A 22,313-nucleotide genomic window follows, 5' to 3' on the forward strand; every position below is an offset into this window, starting at 1 on the left:
GGATCCGCCTGTTCGTAACTGGGAGTCGTTTGGCGTGGCGACTTTGTGTTCCCGAGCCCACGGGGGGTAGAGTTTCACCATGTGCCCCATCGCCTGTGCTTTATTATCGCCCCATCAATGATTTCGAGGATGGAGTAGGTAATAGTGTAATACGCCAAGGTGGAATTAACTGCAGCTGTGGTGGTGGTGGTGGTTGGGGGTGAGAGCGCCCTCCCTTCTTTGTTAGAGGGTTTTGTATCTCCGTGGATCGTCGCATCTGGCGTCACGATTGACTCCCCCCCAACCGCCTCCTGGATCGATAACCTGGGTTGGTTATCTTTTCGGGGGTGAAAGGAGGGTCGAGGTGGCGTGCGCGAATTGAGCTCATGACATTCGACTCGGCTGCGCTGTGGGGTGGTGGTATCTCGAGGCTGCTTTTCAAAGCGTGAAGCTGTGTTATTCGACGCTGTGATTGTCGACTACTTCGTCGCTAACCGAAGGTTTGTGGGGGCGGCCTTGGGAGCGTCTTGGCTCTCATGGTGCTTGCTTGAAGGGTCAGTTTGTGCCCAGCCTTGTGGACCTCCTGGCTGTGCCGCTCCAAGGGTCACATGAAGAATTGATGATTTTGGCTTTCGTTGTTGTGCATTTCGTGTAGAAAGGTTAGGCGACATGAATACGTAAGGCCGAGTGTTCAGTCGTTGCCTTTGAGGTAAGGCTGGAGAGGTGAATTGCTAGAATTTGGTCCGATTTGGTGGCAACACTTGAATGAAGTTCAACTGTTGAGGCTTTCTCTGAGTTGCATCATGTAAGTCTTGGTTTTGGATGGAGTGCTTGCTTCTTGCGTCCCGGCAGCATTGAGTAATTCTGTAATATACGCATTGTGCGTAGTGGACCCATTTCTTGCACAAGTCAGTGTTGTCCTTGTTTTTTAAACATGAAGGTGCAACAAGTCACATTCTCAGAGAAACTCGAAACGCAAGATACAACCTAGTTTGTTTGCACTGTTCCCCTGAAGTAAATCTAAGTGACAAATCTGTTGCCGGATATTGAAGTTCCTGATCGAATCGCAAGAGAGCCTTGAGTTCTGTTCATGAAGGCACTCCTGCTTTGGAGCCGGACCCAGCTCTTTACTTGTGTTGCTGGTTTTCTTGAGAAAACTGGCAGTTTTTAATTTTTTAATTTTTTTTAACAGATCCTTCTTCTTCTCCGGTTTTGGTGGTGGAAGTGACCGAATAGTGCGTGCATGTAGCAGTTATCTCCCTGATCACATCTGCAACGTTTCATTTGGAATCGCAAATTTAAAAATCAGTTAGGATTAGAGCTAGTGGCACATCCATGGGGTGATTGTTCTCTCTCCAACGACTCGTACACAAGTAAGGCAAAGCCTTGCAACGAGTCACGAATTGAGTTATAGTATTTGGCAATTGATTAGAAAATCAGGTGTTGGAATCAACCCATTCTCACTTGTTGAGCATGACAACCAGTGGTTTCTGCACAATTTGGGGCGACATTTTAAGATTTCGCTTAGGTACTTGCTTTTCGGAGCTCAGGTCTCTCTCTCTCTCTTTCATCGATCGTTATCGTGGACCGTTATCGTGGATCGTTTCGGCAAGTTCATCGCTACAGGGATGCCATGATGGTGGTAGCCAGTTCAGTCAGCATCGGTTACCCAATTGAAGAATCTCGGTTAGTGTACCAATGCTCCCTACATCTATTCGTCTCCAGCAAACCTAGAATCATGCATCATCCAATAGTACCTTGCATGTAGCTAAATCGTGGGCATCAACTAAAGCTACTGGACTTTAGCCAGAGCTTCGAAGAGGTTAGCGGTACAGTAAGGAAGAGATGGCTCAAGGTCCTCATCATCTTTGCCCTTGTGTGTGCCTCCCTCAGTACTTTGGATCATGTGTCTGACCTGAATTGACGTGCAAACTAGTGACCAAGCCTGTCCCTCCGTGTCATCGCGCGGTCATTAAGCAGTTCTACATTCGCCGTAGACACTGCATCGTCCTCTGCCGCTGAGCTGGGCTGTCCTGTTTGCCATCTCTTGTGTTTGGTCGGTATCTAGTGTCTGTTTTGCTGCGGTACTCCATTTCTCCACCCGTGCGAAGGGAACCAAAGATGGTCAATTGTGAGCTGGAGCATGGCGGTTACTTACAGCGGACTGAAATTAGTGGGGTGGTGTGTCCTTCTTCCGACAAACGGCCATACTTCAGGATGCCTACCTACATTGTACTCTTTATGCCAATTGCGGAAGTTTCGCTGCTGCTCTGCTCATGTTATCACCTGGTCTTGCTACAAACCACGATCACAAACCACCTCCCGTTGATCTGTGTCCCGTGTCTGATTCATTTCTGCTTAGTTGCTGCACAGGGGCTCAGTTCCAGACATGGAGTCTACAAGTGAGTTGGATTGCCGGCACAGACGAAAGTCAGGGAAGGGACTTGTGTCGATTGTAGGATGGACATTAGCGTTCATTCTCGCAGTGTTCGTGGGCCTCGCTGCTGTTGACAAGTACCGGTTGTGGACTTCGGAAAGTATAGTTGGCGATTCTTCCACAGGCTTGCGAGTTTCGGAGGTGCAGGCCAGATTGAATGTTTGGAATGGAGGCGGAAATCACCATCTTTTAAAGCAAGCAGAAATGCGCAGTTGGCGCAACCGGAAGCTCGTGGGTGTTAGCGACACTGAAAAGAACGGATTCAAGGTTAAGATGTTGCACCGGAACTCGATTGGCTCGCCGTTTCGAAAAGAGTACGATACGAAGATGCAAGCATTGATGGAGGATATGGCTATCGATGCAGCGAGGCTCGCTGCTTTGCGACAACAGCAGAGGCGCAGATCAGATTCAGTCACTGTAAGAACATCGGGTGATGCAACATGCGCGATGCCTCCATCTATGCCTCCAACTTTGACAGCGATTGTTGAAGGCCCGTCTTCACAGGACTACCAATTCCGGACCCCTCTCGTCTCGGGCACTACTCTTGGCTCTGGACAATACTTTGTTGATTTCTCCCTTGGCACACCAGAACAGAAATTCCATCTCATCGTGGACACTGGATCTGACCTCGCCTTCGTGCAATGCGCTCCTTGCGATCTATGCTATGAGCAAGATGGCCCGCTTTACCAACCATCCAACTCCTCGACCTTCACCCCTGTGCCTTGCGATTCCGCCGAATGCCTTCTCATACCGGCCCCCGTCGGAGCTCCTTGTAGTTCTAGCTATCCAGAAAGTCCACCACAAGGAGCGTGCTCCTACGAGTACCGCTACGGCGATAACTCCAGCACTGTAGGGGTGTTTGCTTACGAAACTGCGACAGTCGGTGGAATCAGAGTCAACCACGTAGCCTTCGGCTGCGGGAACAGAAATCAAGGAAGCTTTGTCTCCGCAGGCGGTGTTCTCGGACTCGGACAGGGAGCTCTTTCATTCACCTCACAGGCGGGATACGCGTTCGAGAATAAATTCGCGTATTGTCTCACGAGCTATCTCTCCCCGACGTCAGTTTTCTCGTCGCTCATCTTTGGCGACGACATGATGAGCACAATCCACGACCTCCAATTCACACCACTCGTCAGCAACCCGCTAAACCCCTCGGTATACTACGTCCAGATAGTGAGAATTTGCTTCGGAGGTGAAACGCTACTCATCCCAGACTCCGCTTGGAAAATCGATTCTGTAGGCAACGGGGGTACAATTTTTGATTCCGGTACTACGGTAACGTACTGGAGCCCGCAAGCGTACGCAAGGATCATCGCTGCTTTCGAGAAATCTGTGCCTTACCCGCGGGCACCTCCATCACCTCAAGGTCTGCCGCTTTGCGTTAACGTTTCGGGCATCGACCACCCGATCTACCCCTCCTTCACCATCGAATTCGACCAGGGCGCGACATACCGACCGAATCAGGGAAATTACTTCATAGAAGTATCTCCAAACATCGACTGCCTTGCTATGTTGGAGTCATCATCCGATGGCTTCAATGTCATCGGCAACATCATACAACAGAACTACCTGGTGCAGTACGACCGCGAGGAGCACCGCATTGGCTTCGCACATGCAAATTGCGACGCACCATCGTAGGCTTTCGAGCTTGGTGGGGGCCGTGGTGAAATGACAACCGCTGTAATCTTGCAAGTCCGCAAGCTGTTTCTCATCTTATTTTTTTCTGTTGCTGTCAATCTGAGCTTCCATTTTCTTCCCAAGCAACTTATTCCTGCCCGAAACATTCGTTGCATCCGTCGCAGAGGGTCAACTTCTACTTAGGCAACGAGTTCCAGTGATACCCCTTCGAAGCCAGGAAGCACGCCGCGTCTACAAAATCAGGCTTACGGCTCTGCTGATGAGTGGCTGGACAAGGGAAGCCGGTAATCATCGCCAGGGATTGATTAGTGCCGTCCCCGGTTAGGTGAATACCTTTGGTGGTTTTAGCGTCTGCCAACTGCTCCGATTAAAATTGTGGCCGAAGTTTCAGCAGACATCCAATTTGTGTAGTCCAAAAGGAATGAAGTCAATTTAAGATCCGTGGCGAATAACCCACTTGAGATCTACTCTGTTTTTACAAAAGAAATCGCCTTTGTTGTTGCACAATCTAGATATTAAACTTCAATGAATGTCTTGGTGTCTCGGGATCGTGCATCTTGCCTCACAATCCTGCCTTCTGATTGGGACCGCAGGTGAAACCTTTTAGTTTGGTGAAGCTCTGCGCTATCATAGTTCACTGTTGTCGACTCGTGTCTAACTCATCGTACATGTCAAATATCACTGTACATATCTCAAAGCAATGTTTTATTGCTTTGGAAGTCAGTGAGGTGTTATCAGTGCACTGTAGAATATTTATTAGTGCCTTGTAGGATTATACGATTGTTCTGGAATCAGACAACTCCCAAGTGTTTGGATGTCTTGTTAAAAAATATGTGGAACCCGCACTTATGTCTATCGAATGAGGTGATGCTGATGAGGAAGGATTTTTTTTACAATACTCTATTTCGAGTCGACTCTTCCTCCAGCATGCGTAAATCTTGTCCTCACATGATCGGTTTATAAAATCAAATGTCTATGTGCTCTGACTGTTTCAGGAGATATACATGACATTCAAAGCATCAAGTGAAAGATCCAACTACCGTAGCCAGAAAAGTTACTAGAAAAGTACGTTATATTTGCGAATGTGGGGTGACACGAGAGAGGATCTGATGTTAGATGGCGCAGCATGGTCGCCATCACTCATTGTTCACAAAATTCTCGCAGCGAGGGCTCTGAGCCAACCCTGAAATGACGTGCAACTCCATGGCCTGAAATGGCAACACCATTAAAACCAACGAGAAATCGTCAACACCATTAAAGCGTCAAAATGCTAGGTTCCAAAACGAGAAACTGCTGGCACGCTCGTTTCATCCTTCAATGATTCTTGAATGTTAGCAAGTTCAACATGCTTAGATCTGTACACGAGCCTATATCAGTGCAACAGCTGGGTTATGATGCCACTGCCAAGACAACTATTCTAGAATGAGTACACTGTAACACGGCCTTCGGTAAATGAGGTTCAAAGATGTACAGAAGTACCATCACAACTTCCCCATGAGGAAGGCAGTGGCTGCTGATCACACCCTGGATATTCAAAAAGGAACCGCTCAGCTCAATCTTCATCCTAATCCATAGGGCACTGCCCAGTATGCAATGTGCAAAATAATTGCTGAAATTTGCTAGTTCTTTGCACACCTGGTCCTGCCTTCCTTGAGGTGGAGTCGTCATAGTGACGTGCGAAAGTGGAAGCATCGTGTGTGAAACCCTAGCCCGAAAATCCATATCCAGGAAGCGTTCGACGAACTGCTGCCTAATTCGCCTATTCGGCACAGCAGAGTTGCAACATTAATTAGACTATACAAAAAAACTTTGGGTTGAGTGTGAGTTATGAAGGATGTTTGCATATCTTTAGATTCAAAAAAACTGGAACTTTTTTGAGGAAACATAACAATCGTTTCTTGTAATCAACCTTGTGTATCCATTCAACCCAAGTAAATAAATGTAAAAAATTAAAATAAAAAAATAAAAAAAATGTAGTATGTTTTTATTTTGGTAAAGTAGATATTTTTTAACTTAGGAGTCAATTCTTTGGAACTTCCCAATTTTAACTAATTAAAAGATTTAAAAGTTGTATTTTTTCACCTTGTCTTCTAAGTGTAAAGACCCCTCAATGATGAGAAATTTATTTGAGTTACAGCTACTATTTTTAATTATAAAATATTAATTTTTTGGTTTAAGCCTCACACCTCATGTTCTATTTTTTTTTTGTTTATGTTTTGGTGGCATACTTTGTTCCCAATCCCCCTATTCCATGTTTCCAATCCCTCCATCCCTGTTTCCAATGCTTGTCCCATGTTCCAGTTCCTTATCATTATAAATGGCAACAATAACCTTGAACAAAGTTTCTTTTTTATAAAAATATTTTGTAACAAACATTGTTGATGTTGCATTGTAATTTTCCAATTGTAATTAAAAAATAATGCATCTCATTTTAATTTAAACACGTAAATACCCAAGAGGGTGTCATCTTAATAACATGGGGTGTTGCTTTAGCATCTCTTTCTCTCTCTCTCTCTCTCTCTCTCTCTCTATATATATATATATATACATATATATACTAGTGGTTAAACCTACAGTCACTCATGATTATGTTGCCAATTAATATTGTCATTCTCTACTACCAATTCTTTAATATCAGTGCCCCTTATTATAATTAAAAAAAAACAAAAAATACAATATACCTCAGTAGCCACTAAATGCCCCTTACTGCAATTAAAAACAAAGAAACGAAAAACACAATATATCTGGGTAGCCAATCAGTTCCACTTACTGCAATTTAAAAAAAGAAGAAAAAGATCATTTTCCCTGTTGCTCCAGCCAATGGGCTTTTTGACGCTACATATAGACACAGGTTGCTTGATTTTTCTATATATATAGATATAAATTTTATTAAAAATTGGAATATAATTTTTTTGTGTATGACATGTATTATTTTATTATTCTAAAAATAACAATTTTATGTTTTTCAGTAATATATTACACAAATTCAAATAAAAAAATAAAATGTCATATTCACTAATATTGCCTGAATGAGTAATCAGTATGTCACAACATTCCAAAAAAAGCAACCATAATTTCACTTCTTTTCATTGTGTTTGTTTGTTTGTTTCTTTTTTGCATAAATCCAACATGTATTTCCTCCATGGAAAACAATCGTCAAACCGAGCGTTTAATAATAATGGCATTAATCATCCATTCAAGAATCCACACAGTTCCCTAATTCATCCATCCACACATCATCCACTCCATGTCAGCATGCACACGTGGCACACGGGAAGTCCGAGGGAGAAGAACTCGGCTACGGGCTCCGCTGCCTTCACCGACACGGCGCCCATGTGGTCAATTATCTCCTCACTCGCTTCCATTGAATTCCTCCCCCTTCTCATCTCACACGATGTCCTCTGGAGTTTCCATGTGATTCAGCGGGATTGAAACTGTGGCATGGCAGTTGTGTTCTTAGGGCGGGGCTGAATTGAAGTCCTTGGTCTAACTCCGCTTTTTTCCCGCTTGATTCCCGTGTTAGAGTTTGTTGGGTTATGGGATTTGAATCAAATTTGACAGATTCCTTGGCTCGCGTGGTTGTTTTCGTTGAGGGTGAGGGGAATTTGGAGTTGGGTTTGGATTTTTTGGGGAGTTTTTGAAGATTACGTGGTGGTGCGAGGTAGACTTTTGAGGTATGTGTTTGTGGGTGGTGGGGATTTGGAGGAAATTGGTGGTGTTGATTGAAGGGGAGGTGTAGGAGGAGTATGTTTTGCAAGGAAGCAGGAATAAGGGGAGTGTTCTCTACGTTGTTGTGGTGTAGAAGTGTTGGGAGATTGGAATCGAATTTGAGGAGCTGGTGGTAGAGTCATGAGTTTCGAGGATTTCGAGACCGGTCGCAACGCCGGGTCGCGCAGGCAAGATCATAGTGATACGGTGGCAGCAGGGATTTTTCGAATTAACACGAATGTGGCAACTTACAAACGTCTTGTGAATACCCTTGGGACCCCAAGAGACGATCATGGACTTCGGGAAAAAATACATGCGACTGAACAGAAGATAAGTAAGCTTGTTGAGGAAACAGTGGCAAAGTTGAAGGAGGAAAACGAGACGGATCATCTTTTCTCTGCAAGCACCAGTAAGAAGATTAGAGATGCTAAGCTGGCCAAAGATTTCCAAGCCGTGTTGTTGGAGTTTCAAGGTGCTCAGAAAGCTGCTCAGTCTCGCCAGAGAAAGTATGGGCCTGTTCTTCCTCCCGCCTCTTCCTCTGTGGAATTGGATTCTATTCGAGGAAAAAGTGATGATAACGTCCCCTTGTTACGGCAGTCCCAGCAATTAAATATCCAAGCAAATGAATCAGAGGTTATATTCAATACTGTTGTTATCGAAGAGAGGGAGCAGGGTATCCAAGAGATTCAACAACAAATAGGAGAAGTTAGCGAAATTTTTAAGGACTTGGCGCAGATTGTTTCAAACCAAGGACATCTTATTGATGATATCGAAGCTAACATAGAGAGTGCAGCGTCATCAACTGTTCAAGCCAACATTCATCTTACCCGCGCTGCCAAGAGCCACAAGTCATCAGAGTACTGGAAGTGCGTGATTTTGGCAATCATTGGGACGGTTCTATTCGCCTTTCTGATCATCTTGTTCGCTTGATTTATTACCTTCCATGTCCCGTCATGGTTTCACTCAACAGAAGAAGGTGTATTCCTTATTCATTTGGGCTCTTCTTCATGCTCTCCAGCCCAGTTCGACTCCACTCAAGTTGCCCGAGTTCTGGAAGTTGGCCTGTTTCAATCTCATTCGGAAAAGATTCTTCTGAGCCCTATTTAAGGTGATTCTTCACTTTATCTTTAGTGTAAACAATTCTACAGCCGGAAAATTTCTTAGGGAGTCCTCATAAGCTTTTAATTTTCATTTTTTTTGCATTGGGTCGAACGTAGCTTCGCTTGTTAAAATCGAAACTGCCAAATGACGAGATCGTATTTGGAGCTCAGCGAGTCCATAGTTCCTGGGTTGGCTCTGGGGTTGCGACCTCAATTTTGCATTGAGCTATAACTTAGAGCTCACCTTAGTCCTCAGAATATGCGTTTTTGTTAATAATGTATGTAACATGTTACCCATTCTTTAAACATAAAATGTGCTAGTTATCTGCTCAGTTACTGGAAATAAAATCGAGTGAGAAACTCGATGATTGAAGGTTTCTTATTCTCAACTGAGCGTGTATGACCCTGTTTTTGGAACCCCTTGTTTGTTTTGTTTTATTTTTATTATTATTTCTATTTTTATCGCATACGACGAAAATGCGGTTGTACGAAATCTTCGTTCGTGAGGGTTGCGTTTCTCAGGATATAACGTCTAAAACGAGGAAGTACTCCTGGGGCGTTGTCGGTGCCCTGGAGGTTAGCGTCGAAGTATCAAGATCAGGTTCGGTGGAGCACCTGGTTCCGTTCCGTCCGCGAGCGATTCTAGGGTCTCCATAAAATGAGCTTGTCCTCCCTGCAGAGCTGCGATGGTATCCGCAAGCTTATATAACGCCAAGGAGAGCAGAAAACTAGTTGGATGTGGATTATGTTAAGAGGTGATCTTGTATGGTCCACGGTAGAACCAATTTGTGATGGCGGAGTTGTACCAAAACTTGCCTTTTATTTACAGCGTAAGTTCCGTGATAGATTCCAACGATGTTCATTCCCAGCCGTGGATTGTATTGCCCTCTCATATCTGTTATTATCATGATAAAAAAAAATTATAAATTATAAAAATTAAAAAAAATCTTCTAGGGCTTCATCAAGAAAAATATACGACTGTAGTATGATCCATGCCCAACCTTCACACAACCAACTCGTATCGTAAGAACTACACCTCTGGAATTGTTCCACCTGCAGGAAACATGAGCATTGTGGCATACGAAGAATTCACACTAGAAACGTGAAGGCCTTTTGACACTTGCGTGCACTAAAATTAAATTAAATGTTATACAAACAACACCGAGGATGATTTCTGACTACCCGTCGCTGAGTTCCATTTAAGGCAATGCAATAAATCTCAATTCATTCGCTTTCAGTCTTCAAGAATACGATCCACCATATCCATCACATGAGTGTAGTATTCTCCTCCATCTGTACCACGACAGAGGAACTTCAGCGATGTATCCTCCTACGAACTTAAACATCACCAACATATAGATCCATCTCCTTGACTTCCGGTTCCGGAAAAATCAAAACTATCAACCAATATATGACGTGCATGCACAAAATCTTACTAGCCAACTCAATTGAGTACAGTAATGAACTCATGATATACAGCGTGGAAATTAGAAAAAACTTACAGATAACAAAATGGTTAAGTAAGTGGAAGAACTGGTAAAGTTGGTGACGCTTTTCAAATCCTGGGATCTTCGGTAGCAATTGGTGATAAGCAGTGTAGAAAGCCTCAGCTGGTAGACAACCCAACTTGTTAAAAGGTGAAGTGGAGATGAAAAGGCCGGAATCATGCGTGGTGTAAAGTATCAACAAAATGAACGAGTTTTCGAAGAAATGAACTTACAGAAGCCAGGGAAGTCTGGAACGGGTTTCCATCCCTCAAACGCAAGATCTGAAAAATAAAATAAAATAAATAATAAATAAATAAATCCAATCCAAGATATGCACCAGAAAAACAGATGGGCAGTGTAGTTGCAGAGATTCAAAGTAATGAAAACAATTTGGCAGTTTTACACAAAACCAAAAGGTTCACCTCTCTGTGGGATGCACAACGTGAAACGATATATGTTTTCTTAGAAGCAATCAAAAGAAAAATAGGGTATAGCTGGATCAAACTCGGAATACACGATGAGGTTTACCGAATTCAGCGTCACCAATAAAACCTGCTGGATCAAAAACTGCAACTTCTCCTGTAGCGACTAGTCCGGAATTTCCCATCTGGTAATTATTTGATCATGAGCACTACCAAATATTCAGAAACCATGCCAGACACAACTCGTTAAAGGGGGTACCATAAATTCAATAATGATATAGAATAGCTCGAGTCCCAGGCTCACCCAAAGATCACCATGGAGAATACTCGGTTTGGGATTATAATCCTTGAGGAGCGACCTTGCTCTTTCGACAACCATAGCACCTTTCATTTCTAGATCTGTCTTGTCTCCGCCCAATATTTCATACACCCTCTGCAAATGGGTTTAGATAACCGTCAGTGTCGAAAAAATCAAGTCCAGTCCAATGCCGACTGCAACGTTGACAGCAAGAATTATTTTTGAGTATTCATTGTCCTTTTCGTAATTCGCATGAGATCCCTTGCTTCAGCTGAATTGATTCATGTGGTAGGAGGGTTTACCTCAAGCCTGTCCCTTAGTCGTTGCTCGACAAAAAACTCCGACCAAGACGAATTCCAGCTGTTGTCTAGTGGAACTATTCCAACCCTGCAATCATCAAAGGAGCATATATGCCTCCATAAAATCAATCACTTAAAGAGAAGGGAAGTACGTCAAGTAATTGGCTTGGTACAAGAAATATGCAAGTAGTACTGAAGTGATGTGTAAGTGAAACCTTGTCGTCATTGGAAAACCGAAGAGGTCGCCAGAGTCGGCTAAGTGCAACCTTGCCAAATCGCGACCTAGCGCAGATAGACTGCTTTCTTGCATCTGGAAAGTTCAGAATAGGTCAAACCCAAGGACTGAGCACAAGAATGACAGCTGAGAATTGCTACGATATCAATTCTGAAACTGAACGTAGTTCTAGCATAGAGAACTCCAGATTAGGTATCCCACGAATATTCATTACCATGGATGAAGCTCAAGTAGCGGTTTAAGGAATCTCAAAGTACAAAAACTGACCATGCCGAAGGGCCTGAACCGCAGATGTTTCATTATTATATACGACCCTCCATCTGGTAAATTACCGCATCCTAGCGGACTGGGAACAACTAATGTCTGAGTCGCCACTAATCGCCTGAGCCTGCCAACAGCACAAGCATAACATGTACATATACAGAAAGAACAAAATGAGCTGAAAAATAAACTACACAAACATGAAGACTATCCCAACCACTGCATGCTTCCAACTTGAAGACGTCACCAGCGCAAGCAAGAAAAGGAAGATATATATATATATATATATATATATATATATACGACAGTTCCGGATTGCACACATCCTTGCAATGCAACATTAAGGTCGCATACCTACGCTTCAGATTCGCCCACAAACATGCTGTCCATATCAAAAGCCCTGAATCAAAACCAAAAGCCAAACGTGATGTCCCTCTCAGTCAATGTCTGAAATAATAGCAGCACATGTTGCTCAGCATTCGCATTCGACGACACTTCCCAATGTCGTGCATTTCAATTTCGAGGTTTTGTTGGAGCATCAGAATACCAAGACGAAGAAACGTCAGCAACTGACCGATTAATCTTCACAAAAAAGTCTCCACCAGAGCAGTGGAATGCATAAGATTCGTTGATGCATCCACTGAAGTGAATTTCACGAGGTTTGCGAAGAAGCTCTCCGCAGCCAAGCTCTTTCAGATGAGACAAGATGGTGAAATCACCAGTGGTCATTCCTGCACCAGACTTGGCTGAGCTTTCCGAGCTGAAATCAAACCATGATGCAGAGCACTTCCACCTGCACACACAAAATTCACAAACCTCAATTATGGACCTCTCCAACATCACCAAGACAAAGACTAAACCCACAGAAAAAAATGCCCATTTAGATATTCACCAAGCGAGCACACTAACAGGAAATGCAATGTGAGGCCGGGTGATTGTACTCATACTTATCGGCGTCCATACGAAGCTCAAAGCGCTGTAATTTCTTCCCCAATCCAAGAGTTCTCCAGCCCTTATCTCCATCTTCACCTTTTGTAACATTCATGGCACGAAACATAACTATATTGCATTTCCTTCTAGGTCTGGCTATGGGCTGAATCTGGAGCTTAGAAAAGAGGGACCCATTTGACAAGCAAGGCTCGAGAACCCACATTATAAATGTGAAATGCTGATGGTAGTCGAGGTCACAACGGAGAGAACAACAACAATCCAAACCAAAATAGGAAGAACGACACAACCTTGCACACCAACAGAGTGCACAAGGGCTCCAACCCCTCAACCCTAAAATTTTGAGTTTTAGAAAGTAAAGAAACATTGCATTGCTGAATTGGATTTTGGACAAAGGAACTTAATATTATGTTTTTCAACAGTAGCACATCCTGTATTCTGTGCACTTTGCAATGTTTGGACTGCGTTTTCATCTAAACATAATGTTTTGTTCTGCGCCTTTTTCTACTTTTTACTTTTATATATAATTTTATTATTATAATTATTATTTCTTCATGTGTTTATTTTGAAGGAGATTATTTATGAGATTATTTATGAAATTTGATACAAGAGTATGTACTAAATTTGGGTAATTGTGGCTCATACAAGACAAAGGTGTTGTGATTGATGTTGTTAGAAGATTTTTTAAATCATTTATATACAAAAGTATAATTTATAAATTAATAGCAATAAATATTGGAACATTTCTATACTTAGAAAAAACAAACAAAATGTGAGAAAAATGTGAAGTTAAATGATTTTTTGTCTTTTTGAATGAATAGTATTGTTTCCCAAAATTTGTATTAGGACCATCTTCAAAATATTTTTTACAAACATTTAAAGAACATGTTAAATTGTTAAAAAAATATCCTTTAAAAATTAAAAATAAGAAATTTGTTCATATTTGAATAAAAATTTATAACTAAGATTTGATTTGGTGAGTAAAATAGCCTCTTTTTACTTATATTATCTTTAAAGACAAGCAATTCTAATCCTCAATGACCCTAAAAATATTAGATGATGGTTGGGTTGGACCTAAGTTTTTGAAGTAGTTCCAAAAAAGTTGGCAATTTGAACCCTAACTATAAAAGCATGACCACTCTTGACAAAAAAGTATATATATACTATGTCAACATGTCAAAAATAAAATGAAATAAAATAAATACAAACACTTCTAGAGGAAAAAATTTCTTCATTAAATTAGAGATCTTCATAAGACTTTTAAATTATAGCTAGTAATAGGCTTTTAGGTTTAAAGACTTTCCAATATCATTCTTGTACTTATCAACATAAAATTTAGTAAAACTACTTTGGTATGAGAATCTTTATGATTAAAGGTAAAGGAGGGAAGTCACTACTTTCTAAACTCATGATTGGTTGAAATTGAGAATTCTGCTTTGATTGACTTAATACTTTGAAAAATCAACCAAGATACAATGAGAGGAATACTTGAGGTAGAATGCATTTCCTTCCCTACATAGCATGAATGGTGTTGTTTCTTGGAGATAGTGTTAAACCTGTCTAAAGAGAGTTTTTTTAAAAAATTTAAGAAATGAGAGAAATTGCAAAGAATATATTTTATTAGAAAATTGAATCAAGTTGAAATATAGATATAAGTTGCAATCATAATAAAAAATTAAATTAAATCTGATTAAATTCATGTGATAAATTCTTCTTACTTTATACTATCTCCAAAGATTGAGATTTCTAAAACCATTTTTTTTTAAGAAACAAAAGCTTTTTTTTCATGACTTTTCAAAATAGGCTTCTAAGTCTAAAAGTGCCCTTTATACTTCCTACAATTTTTCAAATACACAACCAAAATATTCTTTATAAAAACAAATACTAATACTTTCTAAAACCCTTCCCTATCTTCTCAATTCCATTGTCATCTTCTCAGACATCCCCCTTAAAATTGGGCAACCATGTAGTTGTAATCCTAGGGCTTTTATTTTATTTTATTTTATTCCAAGTCTTGACTTTGGACAAAGCATGGGCCTATTGCATTTCCCAAGACAAACTGAATCCTTTTACAATGTTCATTGCACTGTGACATCCAAACACATTGTTAACTCCGTTTAATCAGGCAACGTCCATGCACACAAGTTTTTTCAAGTTCTCAAGTTCTCAGGAACGTTTGTGGCACTAAAACCTTACGAGTGTCAACAGTCTGTTCAAGTCTACAGACCTCTAATTACTCAGTATGGTTCAAAATACATCTTGTGCAACTGTGTTTGTGTGTCGTCTAGTTGGTTCCACCCACAGTATACCATGGTAATTGGAATTCCTACTTGTAACCAAAGCTATTCAACCAGTCTGACCATGTAACAGCAATACTACTTGTGCTCACAAAGTGACATGCCGTCTAACTCCAACCTAAACCAAAAGAATAAAACCAGGCCAAGGAGTGAATTTGTTAAATGGAAGTGGCAGACGATTTTGCTGCAAAGTCGGCCTAGGCTTAGTGGGAAGCAATGACTGGGAATTGAACCCTACATAAAAGCCACCAAACCTATGGGTTAGCCGCCAATTCAGAAAAAAATAACAACAGGCAGGGATAGATTACATGTCCGAAAAATGGGGCAACCATGAATCCGAACATGGAAGCCCAGAAGGCATTGCAGAATGAAGACATCTCCATCACATGTGACATCAAACAAAAATCATTTAAGGTTTTCAACATCCGCAAAACAAGACAGAAAAATCCCTCCGACGACTTCCGTCAAATCTTAAATTAGAATATCATATTGACAGCACTACATGGTAGCTTGCCTTTTAAATGACTTATAACAGACATTTCGCAATTCAAGCATCTGGTTTCACAAAAAGGTACTCAAAATCTTGCCTAACAACCACTCATCCTAGATAGGAACGAGCGCAATGTAATGCTTCATATGAAGGATTTTATTTTAGTTAGACATATGCAGAACAACTGTAAAAACGTCAAACTCCTAAGAATTCACACAATGACTTCCAGCGTCTAAATGTCAATGAATGTAACAGATAATTCCAAGAACCACACAAGACACCCACACTATTCTAAGAAAATCAAATGAGTTAGCAGATTGATGCACTTACCGCATACAGACACACAGTAAAAGATCCACGAACACTCCAAGATTCGAGTGAGGGGCTTCACAGTAAATCAATCCAAGGACATACGTAGAAACTGAGGGCTAGTTTGATTTCGACACCTCAACCAGGAGCTAGAATAGAACACTTTTTTGCTTCTTGTTCTTCTAATTTCGGAGTGATCAGTACACAAAGGGCAGGAGAAGTCTTAAGAACATGTTTGAGGATCACCTTAGACCTTCCTCTAAGGCATGAAACTGCTGCTCACGGACTGATAAAATTCTTTTCATGATTCCGATTGTGATGCCATCTGGCATGCAACCCTTCACCTTCATTTCATGGAATATCATCGCAGCCTCATGCACTTTCCCTGCTCTTCCAAGAATATCTATGAGAACGTTATAAGTAACCACACTAGGATTATATCCCTCCTCCTCCATTGAATCAAATAGCTCACATGCTTCTAAAAGTTTATCCACCTTTCCAAGGCTCTCTATCAAGGAAGTGAATGTGATCACATCCGGCACTATACCCTTTTCCTTCATCCGCTTGAAATAACTTTCAGCCTCATCGACCATTCCCATTTTGCCAACCCCATCGATGAGAATATTGTAAGTAACAAGATCTGGAACACAACCCACCTTCTCCATCTCCTCCAAGAGCTTCTCAGCCACGTTAAGCCTACCAGCTTTGGCAAGCCCAGAAAGCAGGTTGTTATAGGTAACAATATTAGGAGGGCACTGCCTACGTTGCATCTCCTCAAAGAGTTCAAGGGCTCTGTCCACCATTCCTTTCTTACCAAAGCTGTCAATGAGACTACTGTACACGCCGACATTTGGGGTGCACCCTTTGCTTATGGAGTTTTCAAAGAAATAGTAAGCTTCCTCCACTCTGCCCTCTTTCCCGAGAGAATCGATGAGAGAACTGTAAGTTACAACATCAGGAACACATCTCTTCTTTGCCATAGCCCGGAAAATAATGAGCGCGTGACTGAGTTTTCCTCCTTTACCAAGGACATCCATGAGTGAAGTATAAGCTACAACATCGGGCTCGTGGCCCTCTTCCGTCATTTTGGTGAACATATTAAATGCCTCCTCTAACCTTCCCGATTTTCCGAGACCGTCAAGAAGAGAGGTGTATGTGAAAAGATCCGGCAATATATTCTGATTCTTCATGCTATCCACCAACTTGCAGGCCTCGTCCACGCGATTGGACTTCACAAGCCCATTCACCATAATATTATAAACGAATGTATCAGGAACTAAACTGCTTTCTTGTAGCTCATTGAAAATCTGCAAGGCAAAATCGATCTTCTCATCCTTTACAAGAGAACTAAGCAGAGTTTTGTAGTTCCCCAGCAGAGGCTCCATTCCTTCTTCTTTCATCCTCCCAAAAACGTCGAGGGCTTGGTCCACATCGTCAGACTTGCAGAGACAATTAATTACTAAGCTATAAGTGGATACATCCGCAACACACCCTTTCCTAACCATTTCATCAAATAGACTCAAGGATTCTTCTTCTTGGTCCCTCTTATAGAAGGAAGCCATCAGTGAACTGTAAGTCACCACAGAAGGTTCGCAACCCTGTTTCTCCATCTCCCTTAGTAGACTCACAGCCTCATCCAGTCTCCCAGCCTTGCCCAAGCCATCGACCAACGTTGTGTAAGTTACCACAGTTGGAATGCATTCGTGCTTCTTCATTACCTCCAGCAGTTTGACAGCTTCATCCACATGTCCGTTATGAATAAAAGCAGACATCAAAGTGTTATACGTGATCTCACCGAGGGACTTGAATCCTAGGGAAGGATATTCAACCGTCCTGTCTGCTCCTTCGATGGTACCCTCGTGGCCTGCATTAGAATCTCTAGAGATGATACATTCTCCTCCCTTCTCTACCATTTCCTTGATAATTGCAAGGACCTTATCCATTTGACCACCTTTGCCCAGGACATCGATCAATGTATTGTAAGTGAACACATCTGGGACGGCCCCTTGCTCTTTCAAGTCATGGAAAAGCTGCCAAGCTTCAGGCTGGCGACCTGCTTTACCCAAGACAGATATCATGATATTGTATGTGCGTAGATTAGGCACTAAACCCCTATCCTTCATCTCCTTGAAAAGGCCGCATGCCATGTCTGCTTCACCTGCCTTACCTAGACCGTCAATAAGAGTATTGTAGGCAATCGCATCTGGAGAACAATTATTCTCCTTCATTTCAACAAACACTTCACATGCTTCTTCCAGTCTACCAGCCTTCGCAAGCCCATTGACAAGAGTTGTATATGTCACCACGTTCGGTGAACATCTCAGATTTTTCATTCCATTAAAAAATTTGCAGGCTTCATCAATGTTTCCAGACTTTACAAGTGCATCGATTAACACTGTGAAAGTATGAACTCCTGGATCAATACCAGATTTGATCATTTCCTGAATTGGCTCTGCTGCTGGATCAAGTCTCCCAGATCTGTTGAAACTATGAACAAAAATGCGAAATGTTTGAGCATCTGGCTGAATACGAAATTGCCCCAATTTCCCAAAAACAATAACAGCACTATGGTAGAAACCACCCTTCACGAGGAGCTCAAGCACAAAGTTGTACATGTTTGTGCTTGGATTACATCCAAAACTCTTCATCTGATTGAAAATCTCTAGAGCCCCGGAAACGTTATTAGTACTGCCAAAGGTACGCAGTAAAGAGGTCAAAAGGTGCATAGAAATCCGGTGACCTTCCTTCCACATGGCTGTAAGTATTTGAACCACTGCGTCAGTCTCCTGAGCCCCGGCGAGCCGTTTGATCATTAGAGTGTATGTCCCCACAGTATGACTGTAACCGTCCTGCTGACCTGCCCACGTAAAAAAACACTTGGCCAGGTGGAGGTCCTTCTGATTCACCACCACGTCGCACACAAGACCAGGATTCAACTTGAACTTGAGCCTCTCGAGCTGCTTCCCCATTTCGGCATCCCATTTTCTTCTTCGGATTACTCCGTTAATCTTCTTCAGCTTGAACTTATCACCACCCGAACGCTCAACTGCTTCCAAATTACTGATTTCTGGAACGTCCAATCTAGGACTCAGAATACCGGCAGTATAATATCTACACCCTGAAGCTAATTGTATCCTTTCCTTCACCATCTGACGTCTGTAACGCGCCTGAGGAATTTCAACCAATCGATCCGGGAACCCGACACAGTCGACGATTCCATCCTGCCCACTCGCCGACGACACATTTCCAGAGATAACCCCTGTACTATGCCCACCAAGGTGATGGGAACACAATTGCTGCTGGAAGTGAGTAGCAGCGATCACATGATACATAGATCTTGTACGCCATTTCCTAACAGCAATGGGTAGCATCATCCGCCCTCTACGCAGAAACTGACGCCCCCGACTAAATACCAATCATGCAACTAAAACACAAAGTATCCGCTTCGAGTTCAAACCCCCTCGACTCGTCTCGACTGTCCCAAAATTATCCTCAAGCCACCCACCACTGTCCCCTCTCACACTCTAACCCAACTCTGATATCTTTGACCCACCATGTCCATAACTCAAAACTAAACCCTACAGCCCACAATGTCACGATCTAGCAACACCCACCGCAATTGGGTTAAACCCATAAACCCTAATCAATCTGCTGCAAGCTCCGAATCCCCTTATACGAATCTGCCAATGTGAGCATCCTTGTGCTACCTTTCACCTTGTCTCTCCCCAAACCCCAAGTAGTGAAAATGCACAGAAACTGGGCTAGTGAGTGGGGAAGATGGGCATAAGAAACAACTGAAGAGGGAAGAGTGAGAGGCGAGTCAGTGAGTGAGTGAGTGAGTGAGTGTGCATTCGAGATTTGGATGCGACGAGGAGGAGGTGGAAATGCGCCAAACCGCAGTGGCCACATCGGGTTCAGTCTCATCGTGGATTTTGCAGTGGAGTGGCTCTCCCTCCTAGAATCGTGTCGCAGAAACCTCCTTGTTCAATCGACTGGCTCGAGACATCTGGGCCGTCGGATTTCCATATTGAATCCTGGCTTCACAGGATTTATTGGAACGCAGGGAGGGAACAGAAGGGAACCAGGGGGCGGGCAGGTTGGAGGGCGGCAGGTTGGGAACTCAGAACCCATTACCGATTGGGCCCGCACGGATCCATATTCTGCCACCTCATTGGGCCCACCCTGATCCTTATTCACAAGGATGCGGAAGTTTGTTCAGGGGCTGCCTCTCAATCCCAATTCTCATCCATCACTCTTGCTTCAATTTTTTTTTTTTTTTTTTTTTTTTTTGTTTTCATACACAATAGGAAATGGCACTCATACATGTACATGATATTTTTTTTCAAGGAAGAATTTTTGCTTCTTAAAAAATTTACTCATTAATTTTTTCTCAAACACAAATATTTTATAAAAATAGGATTCATTATTGAATATTGGTTTTTACAAGAAAATAAATATAAATTGGCTAAATTTTAATTTACTCTATTTTTATAAAATATTTAAATTAAAAATAATTTATTAAAATATTATAAAATTTCTCTTCAAAATATTTTGCATATCATAAAACAAATTCTATGAGTATTATGAATCTAAGTAGTTTTGCAACTAAAACAAATGCAATCATCATAATAGTGTGGTCATAAAAACCACCACTAAAATGAATCTTTATTATATATAATAGTAAATACCACATATGAACTATCATTAAATCAAATAAAATCCTTAAACAAAACATCAAATTTTCCATCCACATTCTTAATAAATATCAAAATCTTTGAAGAAAAAGTCTACATCTTGGTCAATATTGCATCCTTCCTTATCTAATGCAACACTATTATCGTCTTTTACAATCATGTCTTGGAAATTTCAACACTCAATTTTGGTGACTCTAGTAAAAAAAAAAAAAAATGTTTAAATCACTATATTTTAGATATGTTTCTTTGCACAACATAGATAGTCTCACTTGTATATACGTTTTCTAAATAACTTCTTATCTTTGTTGTAAAACTTTGAATCTATAAAGTTTTTGAGCTATTAGATTTTTTTTGCCATATCTTTCTTCATTATCAAATTTTTTCTCTTTTTTTTTTGGCTTTCAAATCCAAGTCTAGTACTTGTAACTTGAGCTAATATAGGAATAATACTACTACCTCTTTTTAGTATAAGGATTTATAAAGGTCTTGGTAATAAGTTTCTTATATCTCCTAAAAGTACCAAGGTTGATTTTGTTGTTTTATTGAATATATTATATTATTCTATAGTTAAAGTCTCCATCTTATTTGGTGTCATCAAACTATTTATCTCAAATAACTTGTGGACTTGAATAGCATGCCTAAGAATTTGAATTCTACTATCTCGTCCATTGCTTGGACCATCATTTGATCTATTACTTGGACTATCATATAATTTATTACTTGAGCCATCATTATAAACATCTTCTTCTTGGTCAAAGAAGCCATTGTTTTTATATGCGCTTAGTAATAAATCCAATATATGTGGATATTTTTCATCAATAATCCATCTTCAAACCCACATGTATTTACATATGAGACCATGTTTATTGCATTCACACCATTTGTAAGATAAATTGACAATATACCATTTTTTTAGAATATCTTGGCTTTAAAAAGAAATTTCCATGTGATATGTAAAAAAAACATCCAAATTCGACAATTGGTCTTGTTTGTAACATTCAATGAACAACTTAGTTCTTTACAACCTTGATAATTGTTGTTTATCTCCACTTCACTTAATACTTTCTTAATTAAAGAATAGTTTCTTAATTCACTTAATATATGGATATTGTAGTAGTGTTATATTAAAGTAATTCCTCTAAAATGATGTCTTGTATCTAGCTTGCCTATCAATATAATAATAAGTTCATCAAATTGTCAATTCACCTTTCTGTTTAAAAGAATATATTTTACATATTTTTACATATATTCTATAAAATTAGTTGTATTGAAATATCCATGATAATATAACCTAGTCCATTTTGGCTATATCAGCTTCTATTGGCAATTGTGCCTTGTCCAACCATTTTCTACATATTTAAATACCTTTTTATTTTTAATATATATAATCTTAAATTTTCTGTATTCAATATCAATTTTTTAATATATGATAAATTTTAATATAAAACATATTATCTTGTATAAATAAAAATACTAAATTTTAAGTAATTCAGGCAACAAATATTTGATTCATGTATTTTTTGTATGGAACCAATACAAAACTATATGATACTTTACTTGAATTTCATCAATTTTTTTATTTTCTTAATGAAAATAATCTTCTTTAATGAATTTCATTAAAGCCTTATATTTTATATTATTTTTATTAATTACTATTGGATTTGGTTAAATTATATTTATATTTTGAAACATGATATATATTGTAAGATAT

General features: G+C 40.7%; 4 protein-coding genes across 7 annotated transcripts; 2 read left to right on the forward strand and 2 right to left on the reverse strand.

Moving 5' to 3' along the window:
- Window positions 1-339: 339 nt before the first annotated feature.
- Window positions 340-4,541, forward strand: LOC112279547 (aspartic proteinase nepenthesin-1). 4 transcript variants are annotated; one of them, XM_024514168.3, is made up of 2 exons: window positions 340-479; window positions 2,353-4,541. In XM_024514168.3, exon 2 carries the CDS (start codon window positions 2,369-2,371, stop codon window positions 4,052-4,054), a length of 1,686 nt encoding a protein of 561 aa, XP_024369936.1. In that variant the 5' UTR covers window positions 340-479; window positions 2,353-2,368; the 3' UTR covers window positions 4,055-4,541. The 4 variants fall into 4 exon arrangements, with proteins under 4 accessions (XP_024369936.1, XP_090103852.1, XP_024369926.1 ...); XM_090247726.1 differs by having other exon boundaries at window positions 352-479; window positions 2,342-4,541; XM_024514158.3 differs by having other exon boundaries at window positions 393-533; window positions 2,342-4,541.
- Window positions 4,542-7,393: 2,852 nt separating this feature from the next.
- Window positions 7,394-9,251, forward strand: LOC112289929 (syntaxin-22). The gene has a single exon (XM_073532195.2). The coding sequence runs from the start codon at window positions 7,904-7,906 to the stop codon at window positions 8,690-8,692; it is 789 nt and encodes a 262-aa protein (XP_073388296.1). The 5' UTR covers window positions 7,394-7,903; the 3' UTR covers window positions 8,693-9,251.
- A 710-nt stretch (window positions 9,252-9,961) lies between these two features.
- LOC112289990 (uncharacterized) lies at window positions 9,962-13,194 on the reverse strand. Its single transcript, XM_024535821.3, has 11 exons — window positions 12,812-13,194; window positions 12,439-12,657; window positions 12,223-12,264; window positions 11,871-11,991; window positions 11,584-11,678; window positions 11,372-11,456; window positions 11,076-11,204; window positions 10,878-10,956; window positions 10,583-10,630; window positions 10,365-10,472; window positions 9,962-10,155 (listed from the first exon to the last, which is right to left on the reverse strand). The coding sequence occupies exons 1-11, from the start codon at window positions 13,177-13,179 to the stop codon at window positions 10,097-10,099; spliced, it is 1,353 nt and encodes a 450-aa protein (XP_024391589.2). The 5' UTR covers window positions 13,180-13,194; the 3' UTR covers window positions 9,962-10,096.
- A 1,810-nt stretch (window positions 13,195-15,004) lies between these two features.
- LOC141045104 (uncharacterized) lies at window positions 15,005-19,842 on the reverse strand. Its single transcript, XM_073532196.2, has 2 exons — window positions 15,930-19,842; window positions 15,005-15,343 (listed from the first exon to the last, which is right to left on the reverse strand). Exon 1 carries the CDS (start codon window positions 19,280-19,282, stop codon window positions 16,151-16,153), a length of 3,132 nt encoding a protein of 1,043 aa, XP_073388297.1. The 5' UTR covers window positions 19,283-19,842; the 3' UTR covers window positions 15,005-15,343; window positions 15,930-16,150.
- Between the last annotated feature and the right edge of the window lie 2,471 nt (window positions 19,843-22,313).

The sequence above is a fragment of the Physcomitrium patens genome, chromosome 1 (genome assembly GCF_059467195.1).
Source record: "Physcomitrium patens ecotype Gransden chromosome 1, ASM5946719v1, whole genome shotgun sequence".
Classification (NCBI taxonomy): Eukaryota; Viridiplantae; Streptophyta; class Bryopsida; order Funariales; family Funariaceae; genus Physcomitrium; species Physcomitrium patens.

Coding starts and splice junctions, on each gene's coding strand:
- LOC112289929 (XM_073532195.2), top strand. CDS start 7,904: ATGAGTTTCGAGGATTTCGAGACCGGTCGCAACGCCGGGTCGCGCAGG.
- LOC141045104 (XM_073532196.2), bottom strand. CDS start 19,282: ATGATGCTACCCATTGCTGTTAGGAAATGGCGTACAAGATCTATGTAT.
- LOC112289990 (XM_024535821.3), bottom strand. CDS start 13,179: ATGTTTCTTTACTTTCTAAAACTCAAAATTTTAGGGTTGAGGGGTTGG. Junction 10,473..10,582: donor TCCAGACTTCCCTGGCTTCT/GTAAGTTCATTT, acceptor GTTGTCTACCAG/CTGAGGCTTTCTACACTGCT. Junction 10,156..10,364: donor ACTTAACCATTTTGTTATCT/GTAAGTTTTTTC, acceptor GTCGTGGTACAG/ATGGAGGAGAATACTACACT.
- LOC112279547 (XM_024514168.3), top strand. CDS start 2,369: ATGGAGTCTACAAGTGAGTTGGATTGCCGGCACAGACGAAAGTCAGGG.